Source organism: Coregonus lavaretus, assembly GCF_964263955.1.
Source record: "Coregonus lavaretus genome assembly, chromosome: 11".
Taxonomy (NCBI): Eukaryota; Metazoa; Chordata; class Actinopteri; order Salmoniformes; family Salmonidae; genus Coregonus; species Coregonus lavaretus.
Window position 1 is genome coordinate 46013410 of NC_139998.1, and position 20710 is coordinate 46034119.

The window sequence follows — 20710 nt, forward strand, 5'->3', positions numbered from 1 at the left end:
GGGGTTAGAGGCAGAGAACCCCAGTGGAGAGAGGGGAACCGGCCTGGCAGAGACAGCAAGGGCTGTTCGTTGCTCCAGAGCCTTTCCGTTCACCTTCACACTCCTGGGCCAGACTACACTCAATCATATGACCTACTGAAGAGATAAGTCTTCAGTAAAGACTTAAAGGTTGAGACCGAGTCTGCGTCTCTCACATGGGTAGGCAGACTGTTCCATAAAAATGGAGATCTATAGGAGAAAGCCCTGCCTCCCGCTGTTTGCTTAGAAATTCTAGGGACAATTAGGAGGCCTGCGTCTTGTGACCGTAGCGTACGTATTGGTATGTACGGCAGGACCAACTCGGAAAGATAGGTAGGAGCAAGCCCATGTAACGCTTTATAGGTTAACAGTAAAACCTTGAAATCAGCCCTTGCCTTAACAGGAAGCCAGTGTAGGGAAGCTAGCACTGGAGTAATATGATCAAATTTCTTGGTTCTAGTCAGGATTCTAGCAGCCGTATTTAGCACTAACTGAAGTTTATTTAGTGCTTTATCCGGGTAGCCGGAAAGTAGAGCATTGCAGTAGTCTAACCTAGAAGTAACAAATGCATGGATTAATTTTTCTGCATCATTTTTGGACAGAAAATTTCAGATTTTTGCAATGTTACGTAGATGGAAAAAAGCTGTCCTTGAAACAGTCTTGATATGTTCGTCAAAAGAGAGATCAGGGTCAAGAGTAACGCCGAGGTCCTTCACAGTTTTATTTGAGACGACTTTACAACCATCAAGATGAATTGTCAGATTTAACAGAAGATCTCTTTGTTTCTTGGGACCTAGAACAAGCATCTCTGTTTTGTCCGAGTTTAAAAGTAGAACGTTTTCAGCCATCCACTTCCTTATGTCTGAAACACAGGCTTCTAGCGAGGGCAATTTTGGGGCTTCACCATGTTTCATTGAAATGTACAGCTGTGTGTCATCCGCATAGCAGTGAAAGTTAACATTATGTTTTCGAATAACATCCCCAAGAGGTAAAATATATAGTGAAAACAATAGTGGTCCTAAAACGGAACCTTGAGGAACACCGAAATATACAGTTGATTTGTCGGAGGACAGACCATTCACAGAGACAAACTGATATCTTTCCGACAGGTAAGATCTAAACCAGGCCAGAACTTGTCCGTGTAGACCAATTTGGGTTTCCAGTCTCTCCAAAAGAATGTGGTGATCGATGGTGTCAAAGGCAGCACTAAGGTCTAGTAGCACGAGGACAGATGCAGAGCCTCGGTCTGATGCCATTAAAAGGTCATTTACCACCTTCATAAGTGCAGTCTCAGTGCTATGATGGGGTCTAAAACCAGACTGAAGCATTTCGTATACATTGTTTGTCTTCAGAAAGGCAGTGAGTTGCTGCGCAACAGCTTTTTCTAAAATTTTTGAGAGGAATGGAAGATTCGATATAGGCCGATAGTTTTTTATATTTTATATATAACTGCCTTAATGTTGCAGGACCCCAGGAAGAGTAGCTGCTGCACTAACACACACACACGTACACTTAAATACACACACTCACCACCACGCAGGCACCCACCAACCACTTATGCTGCTGCTATGCTGTTTACTATTATTAATCCTGTTACCAGTCACTTTCTCCTAATCCCTGCCTACATGTACATATCTACCTCCATACTCCAGTATCCCTGCACATTGTACATTTTCTACTGGCACTGACCCAGTATATAGCTTCCGCTCTTATTTCTCATGTTTTTGATTTATTTTATTATTACCTATACTTTTTTATATTGAATACTGCACTGTTGGGTAGTTTGTGCAAGTTATGCATTTCACTGTACTGTGAATGTGACAAAATAAACTAGAACTTGATAGGCACTGTCTATGCGTGGACAGATTGCTATCAAACCTGAAAAAAGGGATTGAACAGAATATAATTACATTTTGTTCCCCACACACCTATGTCCACATCCAGACATCCACAAAACCCAGTAACTATTTATTTCAAAATCATTTCTGATCTTGTTGTGGTTCGAGTTTGCAATTTGTTAATACTATGGGTCTTTCTAGTGGCAATGAATATACCAGTAGTTCAAATACATGGCTCGGTTTGTACTTACATATTGTCATAATGTTAATGATTGTGATGCTTTTTGCCTTATCGTCTGTGAACATCATGGTTAGATTCCATTGTGATTCCATGTACCATGTTTGTGGTTCACAATAGTAACCCAAATCTGACCAGAATCTATCCCACAATAGATAGTGTGTATATATATTGAATCTTAATCTGATGTGTGGTCAGATACCGAGGTCTACAAGATTAAATATGCGATTTGGATGTTCTTTTAAACACCTATTCATTCTGAGACACATGCCATTCTCTGAATTTAGAATTCATGCCTTAAAGGAAAGACAAATATGTTTTCATAAAGGTGAACACCGTCATCAGAAACATTTTATTTTCCATGAAGTAGGTCGAGATGAAACACTAACAACCATAAAAAAAACATGAATGAGTCAGCAATATTGTCACCCTGGTAACGTACATACATAGGTTGTTTTTAGGCCAGTGTTCTGTGTCTCACCACTTCCTGTCTAGCATACTGAGTAAAGGTTCTTACAAGGGGAGTTCACACTTCAGTTTCATTGTTTCACTTGTTGTCTACTACCCCTGTATGATTTTACATACTCACTTAGGCCTTTAAATATAGCATTTATAATGATAAAAGTCATTATTCAGTACTATTCCAAGGCATTTTTACATTGTAGAAGACAACACAAATTAACACAGCCCTTATTGCTAACAACATAAAATAGTATACAAAAATAACTTTTTCAAGGCATTCACATCAATGCAAACTATTTATATCTACAGTATCTAATTGTTGTAAAACATCAACAAGACTATAATAATAATCTGTTCATGAATTAGCCTGGTCATTTGAACAGGCAAAGTGCTAAATGGCCCAACCAGGCCACAGTCACAGGCCCTAGCAGTGTTGGTAACACTTTACTTAAAGTCTGTAGCTATAATGCTTTATAACATGTTATAAACTTGAATGAGCCTTTTATAATGTGTTATTATAAGGCTTATTATAAACCTGGTCGTTTGAGCCCTGAATGCTGATTGGCTGAAAACCACAGGTATGACACAAAATTACTTGTTTACTGTTCTAATTGTCTTAGTAACTAGTTTATAATAGCAATAAGGCACCTCAGGGGTTTGTGGTAAATGGCCAATATACCATGGTTAAGGGCATTGCGTCATGCCTAAGAAAAAGCTCCTAGCCATTGGCCAAAAACCAAATCCCCTCTGGCCTTATTGCTTAATTATATTATGTAATGTTTCTCAACTGACTCAAAATGGCTGTTACTCAGGATCAATAGGAATTGACAATACACCATGTTAAAGGGGTCTTACATGCTTAAGTTATGACAAGTCGTATAATGCATCATAATGCATTTTAATTACAGGCTTTAAGTAAGTGCTACTGCAAAGATGTCTAGAGTGGTGTCCCGACATCCTCGGTGGAGTCTGCCTTCATATCAAAGACCAGACCATTCCTGTACATCAGCATGGTGACCTCACAGTCAATCTCTCCTTGGCTTGGATCGGTGGTTTCTAGACTTAACACCTGGCCCTTATAATCAGGGCTCAGCATGTCACTGACTTCATCTGGGGTGCTGGAGTCTCCCAGGCTCTTCTCGTCCGCGTCTTCACACACCTCCAGGAGAGTGGCCTCCTCAGGGTTGGGGTCTTGGCTGCTCTTGTCATGTAGCTGCAGCTCATGCACCTCTTCCTTCATCTCATACATGTCCTGTTGAGACCAAGGGATTCCAATTCAGGACCAAATCCTGACTTGAGATGCCCCAAGTTCACCGGAACTCTGGCTGCACAGGTTCGAAGGGACTCGAACATTCAGACAAATGTCTCAGAGAGCCGACTAGGTGAAAAATCTGTCGATGTGCCCATGAGCAAGGCACTTAACCCTAATTGCTCCTGTAAGTCGCTCTGGATAAGAGCGTCTGCTAAATGAATAAAATGTAAATGTAATGTAATGTAATAACAGTCTCAATACATGACTTGGACAAAGGTTGAAGTTAGTTATGCTTTACAAGTATAATGCACCAGTTAGGCATTATTTAAACTGTTACGCAAGAAAGTTGACCTCATTCACATTCGTTTATGAACCAGGTGTTGACTACGTTTTGGGGTGCAACATTGTTTGTTGAATGCATGGAAAGTTTGTGGCGACTGAGTGCAGAAGGCAGTTTCTCCTCAGATTGTGCTTTGCTTGCTCAGCAGGTGCTTTCCTCCCACCAATGTATTCACATAGACCTAAGCACCTCTATGGACGCAATCACTAACCCTACCTTTTATGGTGACAGCCTGACAGGGCTCAAGGGATTGCACTACTTTTTGCATCAATCATGGCTATAGCATTACTCTATAATTGTGGATTTTATGTAAAAGAACAAAGCATGTCATGTGATGTGTCTAGTTTCAATTCTGTTTCGTATCAATAATGTGATGCATGTATTCTGACAATAGCGCAGTTCTAACTTTTTTATTTATGGAAAAGGTTCTGCACAGTAAAGTCAGAACACAATCCTAAATATGTAAATTGTTAAGAGGATCTTACCTGAGTCCTCGCTCGATAGTTCTCGGACTCTGCGACCATAGGACGTGGTATTGGTGGGAATATCTTGCTTTTATGTCTGAGAATTAGAATAAAGGTAAAGATGCTTTTTAGTATGATGTGTGAAATCTTGTTGATGTTTTTAGAAAATGAACAATATTCATCCCTGGAAACTAGGTTTTCTTACTAGTGATGATGTGTTATTAAACATATTCAGCTCACCTCTTGATGATAAATAAGCATATTGTTATTAATATTGCAATTAAAACAATTATGCCAGCTAACATCCAGCCTTATTGGAGAAGATAAAAAAGATAATTATATTATTTTCAGATGGTAAGTTATTAGTGTTAAGCATCTTGAGTCTGTATGAACACATAATCCAGGCAGCATCCACATATCAATCATTTGAAAAGTATGGACTCTCAATTTCAAAATAGTTTTACCGTTTTGATTGTTCTCTGGTCTAGTATAGTCTGTGCCATAAAAATAATTTCTAAGTTCCTGATTCCTACCAATAATGGACTTGGGTTGAGGCTTTGTCATGATATGGATAGTTGTCCATGGTCCTTTGCCTGCAGCTGTTGCTCCAGCAAGATGGATCTTGTACCTGGACTCGGGTGTCAGGTTTTGAACAAGGTACTCTGTTTTTGATGCTGAAATGTTGTGACCCTCTGATGAGAGACAGAAATGTGACATTAAAATATACAGTTGAAGTCGGAAGTTACACTTAGGTTGGAGTCATTAAAACTCGTTTTTCAACCACTCCACAAATGTCTTCTTAACAAACTATAGTTTTGGCAAGTCGGTTAGGACATCTACTTTGTGCATGACACAAGTAATTTTTCCAACAATTGTTTACAGACAGATTATTTCACTTATAATTCACTGTATCACAATTCCAGTGGGTCAGAAGTTACTGTGCCTTTAAACAGCTTGGAAAGTTCCAGAAAATGATGTCATGGCTTTAGAAGCTTCTGATAGGCTAATTGACATCATTTGAGTCAATTGGAGGTGTACCTGTGGATGTATTTCAAGGCCTACCTTCAAACTCAGTGCCTCTTTGCTTGACATCATGGGAAAATCACAAGAAATCAGCCAAGACCTCAGGAAAAAAAATGGTAGACCTCCACAAGTTTGGTTCATCCTTGGGAGCAATTTCCAAATGCCTGAAGGTACCACGTTCATCTGTACAAACAATAGTACGCAAGTATAAACACCATGGGACCACGCAGCCTTCATACCGCTCAGGAAGGAGACGCGTTCTGTCTCCTAGAGATGAATGTACTTAGGTGCGAAAAGTGCAAATCAACCCCAGCACAACAGCAAATGACCTTGTGAAGATGCTGGAGGAAACAGGTACAAAAGTATCTATATCCACAGTAAAACGAGTCCTATACCGATGTAACCTGAAAGGCCGCTCAGCAAGGAGAAGCCACTGCTCCAAAACTGCCATAAAAAAGCCAGACTACGGTTTGCAACTGCACATGGGGACAAAGATCGTACTTTTTGGAGAAATGTCCTCTGGTCTGATGAAACAAAAATAGAACTGTTTGGCCATAATGACCATCGTTATGTTTTGAGGAAAGAGGGGGAACTTGCAAGCCATAGAACACCATCCCAACCATGAAGCATGGGGGTGGCAGCATCATGCTGTGGGGGTGCTTTGCTGTAGGAGGGACTGGTGCACTTCACAAAATAGATGACATCATGAGGAAGGAAAATTATGTGGATATATTGAAGCAACATCTCAAGACATCAGTCAGGAAGTTAAAGCTTGGTCGCAAATGGGTCTTCCAAATGGACAATGATTTTCCCATGATGTCAAGCAAAGAGGCACTGAGTTTGAAGGTAAGCCTTGAAATACATCCACAGGTACAGCTCCAATTGACTCAAATGATGTCAATTAGCCTATCAGAAGCTTCTAAAGCCAGGACATAATTTTCTGGAATTTTCCAAGCTGTTTAAAGGCACAGTCAACTTAATGTATGTAAACTTCTGACCCACTGGAATTGTGATACAGTCAATTATAAGTGAAAAATCTGTCTGTAAACAATTGTTCTAAAAATTACTTGTCGTGCACAAAGTAGATGTCCTAACCGACATGCCAAAACTATAGTTTGTTACAAGAAATGTGTGGAGTGGTTGAAAAACGAGTTTTAATGACTCCAACCTAAGTGTATGTAAACTTCAGACTTCAACTATCTATCTATCTATCTATCCATCCATCCATCCATCCATCCATCCATCCATCCATCCATCCATCCATCCATCCATCCATCCATCCATCCATCCATCCATCCATCCATCCATCCATCCATCCATCCATCCATCCATCCATCCATCCATCCATCCATCCATCCATCCATCCATCCATCCATCCATCCATCCATCCATCCATCCATCCAGTGGGGAGAACAAGTTAGATTTTGCAGGTTTTCCTACTTACAAAGCATGTAGAGGTCTGTAATTTTTATCATAGGTACACTTCAACTGTGAGAGACTGAATCTAAAACAAAAATCCAGAAAATCACATTGTATGATTTTTAAGTAATTAATTTGCACTTTATAGCATGACATAAGTATTTGATACATCAGAAAAGCAGAACTTAATATTTGTACAGAAACCTTTGTTTGCAATTACAGAGATAATACGTTTCCTGTAGGTCTTGACCAGGTTTGCACACACTGCAGCAGGGATTTTGGCCCACTCCTCCATACAGACCTTCTCCAGATCATTCAGGTTTCGGGGCTGTCGCTGGGCAATACAGATTTTCAGCTCCCTCCAAAGATTTTCTATTGGGTTCAGGACTGGAGACTGGCTAGGCCACTCCAGGACCTTGAGATGCTTCTTACGGAGCCACTCCTTAGTTGCCCTGGCTGTGTGTTTCGGGTCGTTGTCATGCTGGAAGACCCAGCCACGACCCATTTTCAATGCTCTTACTGAGGGAAGGAGGTTGGCCAAGATCTCGCGATACATGGCCCCATCCATCCTCCCCTCAATACGGTGCAGTCGTCCTGTCCCCTTTGCAGAAAAGCATCCCCAAAGAATGATGTTTCCACCTCCATGCTTCACGGTTGGGATGGTGTTCTTGGGGTTGTACTCATCCTTCTTCTTCCTCCAAACACGGCGAGTGGAGTTTAGACCAAAAAGCTCTATTTTTGTCTCATCAGACCACATGACCTTCTCCCATTCCTCCTCTGGATCATCCAGATGGTCATTGGCAAACTTCAGAAGGGCCTGGACATGCGCTGGCTTGAGCAGGGGGACCTTGCGTGCGCTGCAGGATTTTAATCCATGACGGCGTAGTGTGTTACTAATGGTTTTCTTTGAGACTGTGGTCCCAGCTCTCTTCAGGTCATTGACCAGGTCCTGCCGTGTAGTTCTGGGCTGATCCCTCACCTTCCTCATGATCAATGATGCCCCACAAGGTGAGATCTTGCATGGAGCCCCAGACTGAGGGTGATTGACCGTCATCTTGAACTTCTTCCATTTTCTAATAATTGCGCCAACAGTTGTTGCCTTCTCACCAAGCTGCTTGCCTATTGTCCTGTAGCCCATCCCAGCCTTGTGCAGGTCTACAATTTTATCCCTGATGTCCTTACACAGCTCTCTGGTCTTGGCCATTGTCGAGAGGTTGGAGTCTGTTTGATTGAGTGTGTGGACAGGTGTCTTTTATACAGGTAATGAGTTCAAACAGGTGCAGTTAATACAGGTAATGAGTGGAGAACAGGAGGGCTTCTTAAAGAAAAACTAACAGGTCTGTGAGAGCTGGAATTCTTACTGGTTGGTAGGTGATGAAATACTTTTGTCATGCAATAAAATGCAAATTAATTACTTAAAAATCATACAATGTGATTTTCTGGATTTTTGTTTTAGATTCCGTCTCTCACAGTTGAAGTGTACCTATGATAAAAATTACAGACCTCTACATGCTTTGTAAGTAGGAAAACCTGCAAAATCGGCAGTGTATCAAATACTTGTTCTCCCCACTGTATGTATGTGTATATATATATATATATTATGTATGTGTGTGTGTGTGTATGTATGTATGTATGTATGTATGTATATATATATATATATATATATATATATATATATATATATATATATATATATATATACAGTGGGGAGAACAAGTATTTGATACACTGCCAATTTTGCAGGTTTTCCTACTTACAAAGCTTGTAGAGGTCTGTCATTTTTATCATAGGTACACTTCAACTGTAAGAGACGGAATCTAAAACAAAAATCCAGAAAATCACATTGTATGATTTTTAAGTAAATAATTTGCATTTTATTGCATGACATAAGTATTTGATCACCTACCAACCAGTAAGAATTCCGGCTCTCACAGACCTGTTAGTTTTTCTTTAAGAAGCCCTCCTGTTCTCCACTCATTACCTGTATTAACTGCACCTGTTTGAACTCACTACCTGTATAAAAGACATCTGTCCACACACTCAATCAAACAGACTCCAACCTCTCCACAATGGCCAAGACCAGAGAGCTGTGTAAGGACATCAGGGATAAAATTGTAGACCTGCACAAGGCTGGGATGGGCTACAGGACAATAGGCAAGCAGCTTGGTGAGAAGGCAACAACTGTTGGCGCAATTATTAGAAAATGGAAGAAGTTCAAGATGACGGTCAATCACCCTCGGTCTGGGGCTCCATGCAAGATCTCACCTCGCGCGGCATCAATGATCATGAGGAAGGTAAGGGATCATCCCAGAACTACACGTCAGGACCTGGTCAATGACCTGAAGAGAGCTGGGACCACAGTCTCAAATAAAACCATTAGTAACACACTACGCCATCATGGATTAAAATCCTGCAGCGCACGCAAGGTCCCCCTGCTCAAGCCAGCGCATGTCCAGGCCCATCTGAAGTTTGCCAATGACCATCTGGATGATCCAGAGGAGGAATGGGAGAAGGTCATGTGGTCTGATGAGACAAAAATAGAGCTTTTTGGTCTAAACTCCACTCGCCGTGTTTGGAGGAAGAAGAAGGATGAGTACAACCCCAAGAACACCATCCCAACCGTGAATCACTGAGGTGGAAACATCATTCTTTGGGGATGCTTTTCTGCAAAGGGGAGAGGACGACTGCACCGTATTGAGGGGAGGATGGATGGGGCCATGTATCGCGAGATCTTGGCCAACAACCTCCTTCCCTCAGTAAGAGCATTGAAGATGGGTCGTGGCTGGGTCTTCCAGCATGACATGACCCGAAACACACAGCCAGGGCAACTAAGGAGTGGCTCCGTAAGAAGCATCTCAAGGTCCTGGAGTGGCCTAGCCAGTCTCCAGACCTGAACCCAATAGAAATTCTTTGGAGGGAGCTGAAAGTCCGTATTGCCCAGTGACAGCCCCGAAACCTGAAGGATCTGGAGAAGGTCTGTATGGAGGAGTGGGCCAAAATCCCTGCTGCAGTGTGTGCAAACCTGGTCAAGACCTCCAGGAAACGTATGATCTCTGTAATTGCAAACAAAGGTTTCTGTACCAAATATTAAATTCTGCTTTTCTGATGTATCAAATACTTATGTCATGCAATAAAATGCAAATTAATCACTTAAAAATCAAACAATGTGATTTTCTGGATTTTTGTTTTAGATTCTGTCTCTCACAGTTGAAGTGTACCTATGATAAAAATTACAGACCTCTACATGCTTTGTAAGTAGGAAAACCTGCAAAATCGGCAGTGTATCAAATACTTGTTCTCCCCACTGTATATATATACAGTGAGGGAAAAAAGTATTTGATCCCCTGCTGATTTTGTACGTTTGTCCACTGACAAAGACATGATCAGTCTATAATTTTAATGGTAGGTTTATTTGAACAGTGAGAGACAGAATAAAAACAAAAAATCCAGAAAAACGCATGTCAAGAATATTATAAATTGATTCGCATTTTAATGAGGGAAATAAGTATTTGACCCCTCTGCAAAACATGACTTAGTACTTGGTGGCAAAACCCTTGTTAGCAATCACAGAGGTCAGACGCTTCTTGTAGTTGGCCACCAGGTTTGCACACATCTCAGGAGGGATTTTGTCCCACTCCTCTTTGCAGATCTTCTCCAAGTCATTAAGGTTTCGAGGCTGACGTTTGGCAACTCGAACCTTCAGCTCCCTCCACAGATTTTCTATGGGATTAAGGTCTGGAGACTGGCTAGGCCACTCCAGGACCTTAATGTGCTTCTTCTTGAGCCACTCCTTTGTTGCCTTGGCCGTGTGTTCTGGGTCACTGTCATGCTGGAATACCCATCCACGACCCATTTTCAATGCCCTGGCTGAGGGAAGGAGGTTCTCACCCAAGATTTGACGGTACATGGCCCCGTCCATCATCCCTTTGATACGGTGAAGTTGTCCTGTCCCCTTTAGCAGAAAAACACCCCCAAAGCATAATGTTTCCACCTCCATGTTTGACGGTGGGGATGGTGTTCTTGGGGTCATAGGCAGCATTCCTCCTCCTCCAAACACGGCGAGTTGAGTTGATGCCAAAGAGCTCCATTTTGGTCTCATCTGACCACAACACTTTCACCCAGTTCTCCTCTGAATCATTCAGATGTTCATTGGCAAACTTCAGACGGGCCTGTATATGTGCTTTCTTGAGCAGGGGGACCTTGCGGGCGCTGCAGGATTTCAGTCCTTCACGGCGTAGTGTGTTACCAATTGTTTTCTTGGTGACTATGGTCCCAGCTGCCTTGAGATCATTGACAAGATCCTCCCGTGTAGTTCTGGGCTGATTCCTCACCGTTCTCATGATCATTGCAACTCCACGAGGTGAGATCTTGCATGGAGCCCCAGGCCCAGGGAGATTGACAGTTCTTTTGTGTTTTTTCCATTTGCGAATAATCGCACCAACTGTTGTCACCTTCTCACCAAGCTGCTTGGCGATGGTCTTGTAGCCCATTCCAGCCTTGTGTAGGTCTACAATCTTGTCCCTGACATCCTTGGAGAGCTCTTTGGTCTTGGCCATGGTGGAGAGTTTGGAATCTGATTGATTGATCGCTTCTGTGGACAGGTGTCTTTTATACAGGTAACAAGCTGAGATTAGGAGCACTCCCTTTAAGAGTGTGCTCCTAATCTCTGCTCGTTACCTGTATAAAAGACACCTGGGAGCCAGAAATCTTTCTGATTGAGAGGGGGTCAAATACTTACTTCCCTCATTAAAATGCAAATCAATTTATAACATTTCTGACATGCGTTTTTCTGGATTTTGTTTTGTTTTTCTGTCTCTCACTGTTCAAATAAACCTACCATTAAAATTATAGACTGATCATTTCTTTGTCAGTGGGCAAACATACAAAATCAGCAGGGGATCAAATACTTTCCCCCCTCATTGTATATATAAACTAATTAATTAATTAATTACACAATTACACATGTTCACTCATCTAGTTAGGAGGAGAACTTTACTTTTTTCTTCAATGAGGTCCTCATAATTTTCGCTTCTTGTATAGCAGACTTCATAGTGTGTAAGGAAGCCTCGCTGGTCTGGCACAGGAATAGGTTTCCAATGCAGCATTGCAGAGTTGGTTGTTACATTAACAAAAGGACCAGTGAAATTCTCAGGTGCCTTACTAGGTGCTGAAAAATATATATTCCTGTTAAATACTGTAAACAGTATTTTGTAGTAAAGAACTGCATCATCTAGCATTGCTGTGACAGTAAGATTTTTTATATGAGCTTTGCTTACCACCCTCTTTTTTATACATGAGACGCATTTCTTTTGTTTGTGGATTTCCATCAGTTTGTTTGTGAACGAGGTAATAGTAACGTACATACTTGTCCATCTCTAAAAATCAAAACCAGACATTATCTTCAGTTTGGGAGATTTACCAAGATATACAGTTGGTACAGTATATCACAGTAAGACGAACACAGACATTTCTTATTCTTAAAAAATATATACTTTTAGTGAAGTTCCCCCTTACTTTGTCTGATAGCTCTTAGTTTTTTATTGACTGTTCCATGTTTAGTTATTGATATATTCACTTTGGCTGGTCGTGTTTCTCCGTCTGTTAGCTTGTACCATTCCAGGCAGGATATTTTAAGGTCAAGGGTATAATTGCGCGGGATGAGTTTGTCATCAGGCCAAGCTAATTGGAAATGAAATAACAAAATGTTGATTTAAGGAATGAACATCATTGTGTAGAGGTAAATGAAGCAAAAGCACAAACACACATGCACGCACACACAAACGCACACACATACTTACACTTGCTGGGATATGTAAGATGTTTTTCTGGGACAAGGATATGTGTCAGTGATGACTTTCCCACCTTATTAAAGGCAACAATGGAACCACTGACAGCAGAGTAAGTCACATAAACACTGAACTCAGTGGTAGGGATATTGTTGAAGTTCTTTTGCTTTAGTAGGCAAGGCCAAATATGGAGAGAGAGGTTGTAATTCACCTGTCCCATAGAGACTGGATAAGGTGGTGTCTGGAAGACACAGGGGAACAAATTAAGTTATGCAACTGTTTAAAACACGATTTGAGCCTAACTTTAATCAGCAGATTCTAGAATGTTGATTAATTTTTAACGTTTTGTAGCATTCTGTAACTTACACCCCAAGTCAGCTTGAGTAGTCGGGTACCGTTGTTAAAATCCTCCACTGTCCAGTTAACCTCTGTGGGATTTTGGATTTCTGCAACAAAATGAAAGTTACAACCAGAAATGGTAAGCCCTTTGAAATTCTAGAAGGACAAAGCCAGGAACGTGTCTTCATCTTGGGGCAGAGTCACAGTGAATTCAAAATTCAGACAATACAGAAAATTAAAATACAATTTATGAATTGGAAAAACTGGCCACTGTTTCCAATTATCATCTACTGCAGTTGGCTTATATATGTACACTACCGTTCAAAAGTTTGGGGTCACTTAGAAATGTCCTTTTTTTCTAAATAAAATATATATTTTTTGTCTATTACAATAACATCAAATTGATCAGAAATACAGTGTAGACATTGTTAATGTTGTAAATGGCTATTGTAGCTGGAAACGGCTGTTTGCGCTGTTTTGTGAAGGGAGTAGTACACAGCGTTGTACGAGATCTTCAGTTTCTTGGCAATTTCTCGCATGGAATAGCCTTAATTTCTCAGAACAAGAATAAACTGATGCGTTTCAGAAGAAAGTCATGCTGATGCTCCAGATACTCAACTAGTCTCAAGAAGGCCAGTTTTATTGCTTCTTTAATCAGCACAACAGTTTTCAGCTGTGCTAACATAATTGCAAAAGGGTTTTCTAATGATCAATTAGCCTTTTAAAATGATAAACTTGGATTAGCTAACACAACGTGCCATTGGAACACAGAACTGATGGTTGCTGATAATGGGCCTCTGTATGCCTATGTACAGTTGAAGTCGGAAGTTTACATACACCTTAGCCAAATACATTTAAACTCAGTTTTTCACAATTCCTGACATTTAATCATAGTAAAAATTCCCTGTCTTAGGTCAGTTAGGATCACCACTTTATTTTAAGAATGTGAAATGTCAGATTAATAATAGAGAGAATGATTTATTTCAGCTTTTATTTCATTCATCACATTCCCAGTGGGTCAGAAGTTTACATACACTCAAATAGTATTTGGTAGCATTGCCTTTAAATTGTTTAACTTGGGTCAAACATTTCGGTTAGCCTTCCACAAGCTTCCCACAAAAGTTGGGTGATTTTTGGCCTATTCCTCCTGACAGAGCTGGTGTAACTGAGTCAGGTTTGTAGGCCTCCTTGGTCGCACACGATTTTTCAGTTCTGCCCACACATTTTCTATAGGATTGAGGTCAGGGCTTTGTGATGGCCACTCCAATACCTTGACTTTGTTGTCCTTAAGTCATTTTGCCACAACTTTGGAAGTATGCTTGGGGTCATTGTCCATTTGGAAGACCCATTTGCAACCAAGCTTTAACTACCTGACTGATGTATTGAGATGTTGCTTCAATATATCCACATAATTGTCCTTCCTCATGATGCCATTTATTTTGTGAAGTGCACCAGTCCCTCCTGCAGCAAAGCACCCCCACAGCATGATGATGCCACCCCAGTGCTTCACGGTTGGGATGGTGTTCTTCGGCTTGCAAGCATACCCCTTTTTCCTCCAAACATAACAATGGTCATTATGGCCAAACAGTTCTATTTTTGTTTCATCAGACCAGAGGACATTTCTCCAAAAAGTACGATCTTTGTCCCCATGTGCAGTTGCAAACCGTAGTCTGGCTTTTTTTATAGCGGTTTTGGAGCAGTGGCTTCTTCCTTGCTGAGCGGCCTTTCAGGTTATGTCAATATAGGACTCGTTTTACTGTGGATATAGATACTTTTGTACCTGTTTCCTCCAGAATCTTCACGAGGTCCTTTGCTGTTGTTCTGGGATTGATTTGCACTTTTCGCACCAAAGTACGTTCATCTCTAGGAGACAGAACGCGTCTCCTTCTTGAGCGGTATGACGGCTGCGTGGTCCCATGGGGTTTATACTTGTGTACTATTGTTTGTACAGATGAACGTGGTACCTTCAGGCGTTTGGAAATTGCTCCCAAGGATGAACCATACTTGTGGAGGTCTACAATTTTTTTTCTGAGGTCTTGGCTGATTTCTTTTGATTTTCCCATGATGTCAAGCAAAGAGGCACTGAGTTTGAAGGTAGGCCTTGAAATACAGTGGGGAAAAAAAGTATTTAGTCAGCCACCAATTGTGCAAGTTCTCCCACTTAAAAAGATGAGAGGCCTGTAATTTTCATCATAGGTACACGTCAACTATGACAGACAAATTGAGAAAAGAAAATCCAGAAAATCACATTGTAGGATTTTTAATGAATTTATTTGCAAATTATGGTGGAAAATAAGTATTTGGTCACCTACAAACAAGCAAGATTTCTGGCTCTCACAGACCTGTAACTTCTTCTTTAAGAGGCTCCTCTGTCCTCCACTCGTTACCTGTATTAATGGCACCTGTTTGAACTTGTTATCAGTATAAAAGACACCTGTCCACAACCTCAAACAGTCACACTCCAAACTCCACTATGGCCAAGACCAAAAAGCTGTCAAAGGACACCAGAAACAAAAGTGTAGACCTGCACCAGGCTGGGAAGACTGAATCTGCAATAGGTAAGCAGCTTGGTTTGAAGAAATCAACTGTGGGAGCAATTATTAGGAAATGGAAGACATACAAGACCACTGATAATCTCCCTCGATCTGGGGCTCCACGCAAGATCTCAACCCGTGGGGTCAAAATGATCACAAGAACGGTGAGCAAAAATCCCAGAACCACACGGGGGGACCTAGTGAATGACCTGCAGAGAGCTGGGACCAAAGTAACAAAGCCTACCATCAGTAACACACTACGCCGCCAGGGACTCAAATCCTGCAGTGCTAGACGTGTCCCCCTGCTTAAGCCAGTACATGTCCAGGCCCGTCTGAAGTTTGCTAGAGTGCATCCAGAAGAGGATTGGGAGAATGTCATATGGTCAGATGAAACCAAAATATAACTTTTTGGTAAAAACTCAACTCGTCGTGTTTGGAGGACAAAGAATGCTGAGTTGCATCCAAAGAACACCATACCTACTGTGAAGCATGGGAGTGAAAACATCATACTTTGGGGCTGTTTTTCTGCAAAGGGACCAGGACGACTGATCCGTGTAAAGGAAAGAATGAATGGGGCCATGTATCGTGAGATTTTGAGTGAAAACCTCCTTCCATCAGCAAGGGCATTGAAGATGAAACGTGGCTGGGTCTTTCAGCATGACAATGATCCAAAACACACCGCCCGGGCAACGAAGGAGTGGCTTCGTAAGAAGCATTTCAAGGTCCTGGAGTCTCCAGATCTCAACCCCATAGAAAATATTTGGAGGGAGTTGAAAGTCCGTGTTGCCCAGCGACAGCCCCAAAACATCACTGCTCTAGAGGAGATCTGCATGGAGGAATGGGCCAAAATACCAGCAACAGTGTGTGAAAACCTTGTGAAGACTTACAGAAAACGTTTGACCTGTGTCATTGCCAATAAAGGGTATATAACAAAGTATTGAGAAACTTTTGTTATTGACCAAATACTTATTTTCCACCATAATTTGCAAATAAATTCATTAAAAATCCTACAATGTGATTTTCTGGATTTATTTTCCTCATTTTGTCTGTCATAGTTGACGTGTACCTATGATGAAAATTACAGGCCTCTCTCATCTTTTTAAGTGGGAGAACTTGCACAATTGGTGGCTGACTAAATACTTTTTTTCCCCACTGTACATCCACAGGTACACCTCCAATTGACTCAACTGATGTCAATTAGCCTATCAGAAGCTTCTAAAGCCATGACATCATTTTCTGGAATTTTCCAAACTGTTTAAAGTCACAGTCAACTTAGTGTATGTAAACTTCTGACCCACTGGAATTGTGATACTGTGAATTATAAGTGAAATAATCTGTCTGTAAACAATTGTTGGAAAAATGACTTGTGTCATGCACAAAGTAGATGTCCTAACCGACTTGCCAAAACTATAGTTTGTTAACAAGAAATGTGTGGAGTGGTTGAAAAACAAGTTTTAATGACTCCAACCTAAGTGTATGTAAACTTCCGACTTCAACTGTAGATATTCCATTAAAAATCAGCCGTTTCCAGCTACAATAGCCATTTACAACATTAACAATGTCTACACTGTATTTCTGATCAATTTGATGTTATTTTAATGGAGAAAAAATGGCTTTTCTTTCGAAAACAAGGACATTTCTAAGTGACCCCAAATTTTTTAACGGTAGTGTAAGAACAGAATTGACTGATTTGAAATAGAATTGTCCTCAACCCTGGTGAGTTGGACTGTAGGTGGCTGCACAGCTTGTTACATTAAAATATCCATTGCTCACCAGTGGGAACGTCCAGGATTGGAGTCCAGTCGCTCCACAGGGGATGTTTGACACGCTTGGACCGTTGTCTGACCTGCAGTTGGTACACAGATTGGTTCTGGAGATTCTCCAGAGTGACCATGGCTGTACAGACAAACACAGGTTTACAGTCTCACTCTAAAGATAGTTTTGCACTGTTCGAACACTCAGGCTGAATTTTATTCAGACCCACACGAACATTACAATGAGGTGTTGACTCTCTACTGCATTTGGGATATGCCAGAAAGGGCTGGAATTTCTCAATCAAAGGGCTGCTTATTTCTCAAAAGAGCTTAAAGTGAAACTGAAAATAGCTCACCTTGTTTGACTTCTGTTTCAGTTGTGTTCTAGACCAACAGAGAAAATGTCAAATGAATTAAGGCAAAATACTTATCATCAGATAATAAGAAAATAATGATTGGGAGCATTGTTGCAAGGAAAATAAGAGGTCTCACCCATATCCCTGAGGTATCCTCTAATCTTCTGAACTTGACCTCTAATACAACATCTTCTGGCATGTATTCTTTCACTCCTATGACAAAAGTGCCCTTTCAGAATTGTAGGAATTTTTTTATGACTACATTTTTATTTGACTTCCAGCCTCTTTTCTCTTGTGTTACTTGAAATGTAACACATCAAACTATCTAAACTCTTGAATTTGGAAAAATGTTCACTTTGAGCACAGCCTTTATTACCTTTCTTGTTAACCCAGCTGAGGGTAAGATTACTCAAGGATCTTGACATAGACACATTTTGGGGAGTTTCATACTTAACTGCAGGGAAATAGCAAAAAAAAAGTTATTTACAATATGACTCTTGGGATTAAAATCATGCCATGGTCATTCATGTGAAGTCTTTTGTGGATTCTTAATAATACATTGTATTTGGCAGATGCCTTTCAGGACACTCAATGACATCTTATATTAAAGTAGGCCTACATAAAATCTAGTGCAGTACATAAAATCATAAAGTCAAGTGCATCAGTCAGTAGTGCAATTAAAAGGACCAGACGAAACCGGACAGATCTCATAGGGCTACTGGAAAGGCACAAAACGGGGGGTAGGAAAGAGTCAATCAGGGACCAAAGGCTATCTGGAAGAGGTGTGTTTTGAGTTGTTTTTTGAATGTGTTGACTGTCTGCATTTTGTATTTCTTAGCCTGTATTTTACACAGAATAACAGTATCTAGTGATTTGTATTTTTTTATTACCACTTTCATTAAGTCGAACAGAGGTATTGAGTGACTGGCAGCTCCAGTTGCCCGTATAAGCGACCACCCATAGATCCACAAGCACTTTTCCGAGCACTATATCATCATTCACAAAGATATAGCTCTTCTTATCACTGCCCAATAATGTCCTACTTTCAGTGGAATTGGAGCGCCTGAAAACATAAAGGATGACAGCAACATTTGGTACACACACTGAACAGAAATATGTATTTCAGGAACAGAAAATGATTAATATTTTATTGAATGGGGAATTTACTACAGTTGATATTGCCTTGCTTTATCTGCCAGTCCACATAATGTGCACACACACACACACTCACATTTCACAACACTTATTGTCATAACTACTTCATGCTGAATGATGAGTCAGAGATCTCTGACAAACAGTGCATTCGGAAAGTATTCAGACCCCTAGACTTTTTCCACATTTTGTTACTCTACAGCCTTATTCTAAAATGGATTAAATTGTTTTTTTCCGTCGTCAATCTACGCACAATACCCCAGAACGACAAAGCAAAAACAGGTTTTTAGAAATGTTTGCAAATGTACTGTATATAAAAAATAAAATAAAAAATATTACATTTACATAAGTATTCAGAACCTTTACTCAGTACTTTGAAGCACCTTTGGCAGCGATTACAGCCTTGACTCTTCTTGGGTATGATGCTACAAGCTTGGCACACCTGTATTTGGGGAGTTTCTCCCATTCTTCACTGCAGATACTCTCAAACTCTATCAGGTTGGATGGAGAGTGTCGCTGCACAGCTATTTTCAGGTCTCTCCAGAGATGTTAGATCGGGTTCAAGTCCGGGCTGTGTGCTTAGGGTCGTTGTCCTGTTGGAAGGTGTACCTTCACCCCAGTTTGAGGTCCTGAGCAGGTTTTCATCAAGGATCTCTCTGTACTTTGCTCCGTTCATCTTTCCCTCGATCCTGACTAGTCTCCCAGTCCCTGCCGCTGAAAAACATCCCTACAGCATGATGCTGCCACCACCATGCATCACCATAGGGATGGTGCCAGGTTTCCTCCAGACGTGACGCTTGACATTCAGGCCAAAGAGTTCAATCTTGGTTTCATCAGACCAGAGAATCTTGTTTCTTATGGTCTGAGAGTCCTTTAGGTGCCTTTTGGCAAACTCCAAGTGAGCAGTCATGTGCCTTTTACTGAGGAGTGGCTTCCGTCTGGCCACTCTACCATAAAGGCCTGATTGGTGGAGTGCTGCAGAGATGGTTGTCCTTCTGGAAGGTTCTCCCATCTCCACAGAGGAACTCTGGAGCTCTGTCAGAGTGACCATCGGGTTCTTGGACACAATCCTGTACGGACAATTCCTTCGACCTCATGGCTTGGTTTTTGTTCTGACATGCACTGTCAACTGTGGGACCTTTATATAGACAAGTGTGTTCCTTTCCAAATCATGTCCAATCAATTGACTTTACCACAGGTGGACTCCATGTTGTAGAAACATCTCAAGGATGATCAATGGAAACAGGATGCACCTGAGCTCAATTTCGAGCATCATAGCAAAAGGTCTGAATACTTATATAAATAAGGTATTTCTGTTTTTTATTTTTAATACACCTTTTTTCACTTTGTCATTATAGGGTATTGTGTATAGACTGGTGAGGAAAAAAATAATTTAATCAATTTTAGTATAAAGCTGTAATGTAACATAATGTGGAAAAAGTCAAGGGGTCTGAATACTTTCCGAATGCACTGTAATAGCAAACTGGATCCTGCCAGGTTCATGGAGGCATAATAATACCACCCTAAGTTAGAGGTCTCTGTCTGTGTAACTTATGTAAAGTACACAAACATGCATAGCTAGTTAACTTACTTGTAAAAAAGCTCATAGGTGGCATTTTTCATAGACCCAGACGTCATCCATTCACATGTATAGGTGGTAGCTTTTTCAGTTTTCTTGTAGCATTGAGGACTAAAATTACATTTACTAGTTGTTCCTTTATAAAGAAATGTAAAA

At 40.9% G+C, this 20710-nt stretch overlaps 2 protein-coding genes across 2 annotated transcripts in view; both read right to left on the minus strand.

The window, feature by feature from the left end:
- Window positions 1-2415: 2415 nt before the first annotated feature.
- On the minus strand, window positions 2416-12127 carry LOC311137779 (uncharacterized protein). Its single transcript, XM_084172364.1, has 5 exons — window positions 12051-12127; window positions 5146-5304; window positions 4853-4922; window positions 4634-4709; window positions 2416-3808 (listed from the first exon to the last, which is right to left on the minus strand). The coding sequence occupies exons 2-5, from the start codon at window positions 5174-5176 to the stop codon at window positions 3494-3496; spliced, it is 492 nt and encodes a 163-aa protein (XP_084028490.1). The 5' UTR covers window positions 5177-5304; window positions 12051-12127; the 3' UTR covers window positions 2416-3493.
- Window positions 12128-12457: 330 nt separating this feature from the next.
- LOC311137772 (interleukin-12 receptor subunit beta-1-like) overlaps window positions 12458-20710 on the minus strand; it is a 10184-nt gene continuing 1931 nt past the window's right edge. Inside the window, exons 2-10 of the mRNA XM_084172359.1 lie at window positions 20567-20690; window positions 18714-18886; window positions 18200-18277; window positions 17960-18036; window positions 17824-17851; window positions 17487-17609; window positions 13207-13286; window positions 12853-13081; window positions 12458-12733 (exon numbers count right to left, since the gene is read on the minus strand). Of these exons, the coding sequence (XP_084028485.1) occupies window positions 12549-12733; window positions 12853-13081; window positions 13207-13286; window positions 17487-17609; window positions 17824-17851; window positions 17960-18036; window positions 18200-18277; window positions 18714-18886; window positions 20567-20690 (1097 nt within the window). The 3' untranslated portion in view covers window positions 12458-12548. The remainder of the gene's footprint in view (window positions 12734-12852; window positions 13082-13206; window positions 13287-17486; window positions 17610-17823; window positions 17852-17959; window positions 18037-18199; window positions 18278-18713; window positions 18887-20566; window positions 20691-20710) is intronic.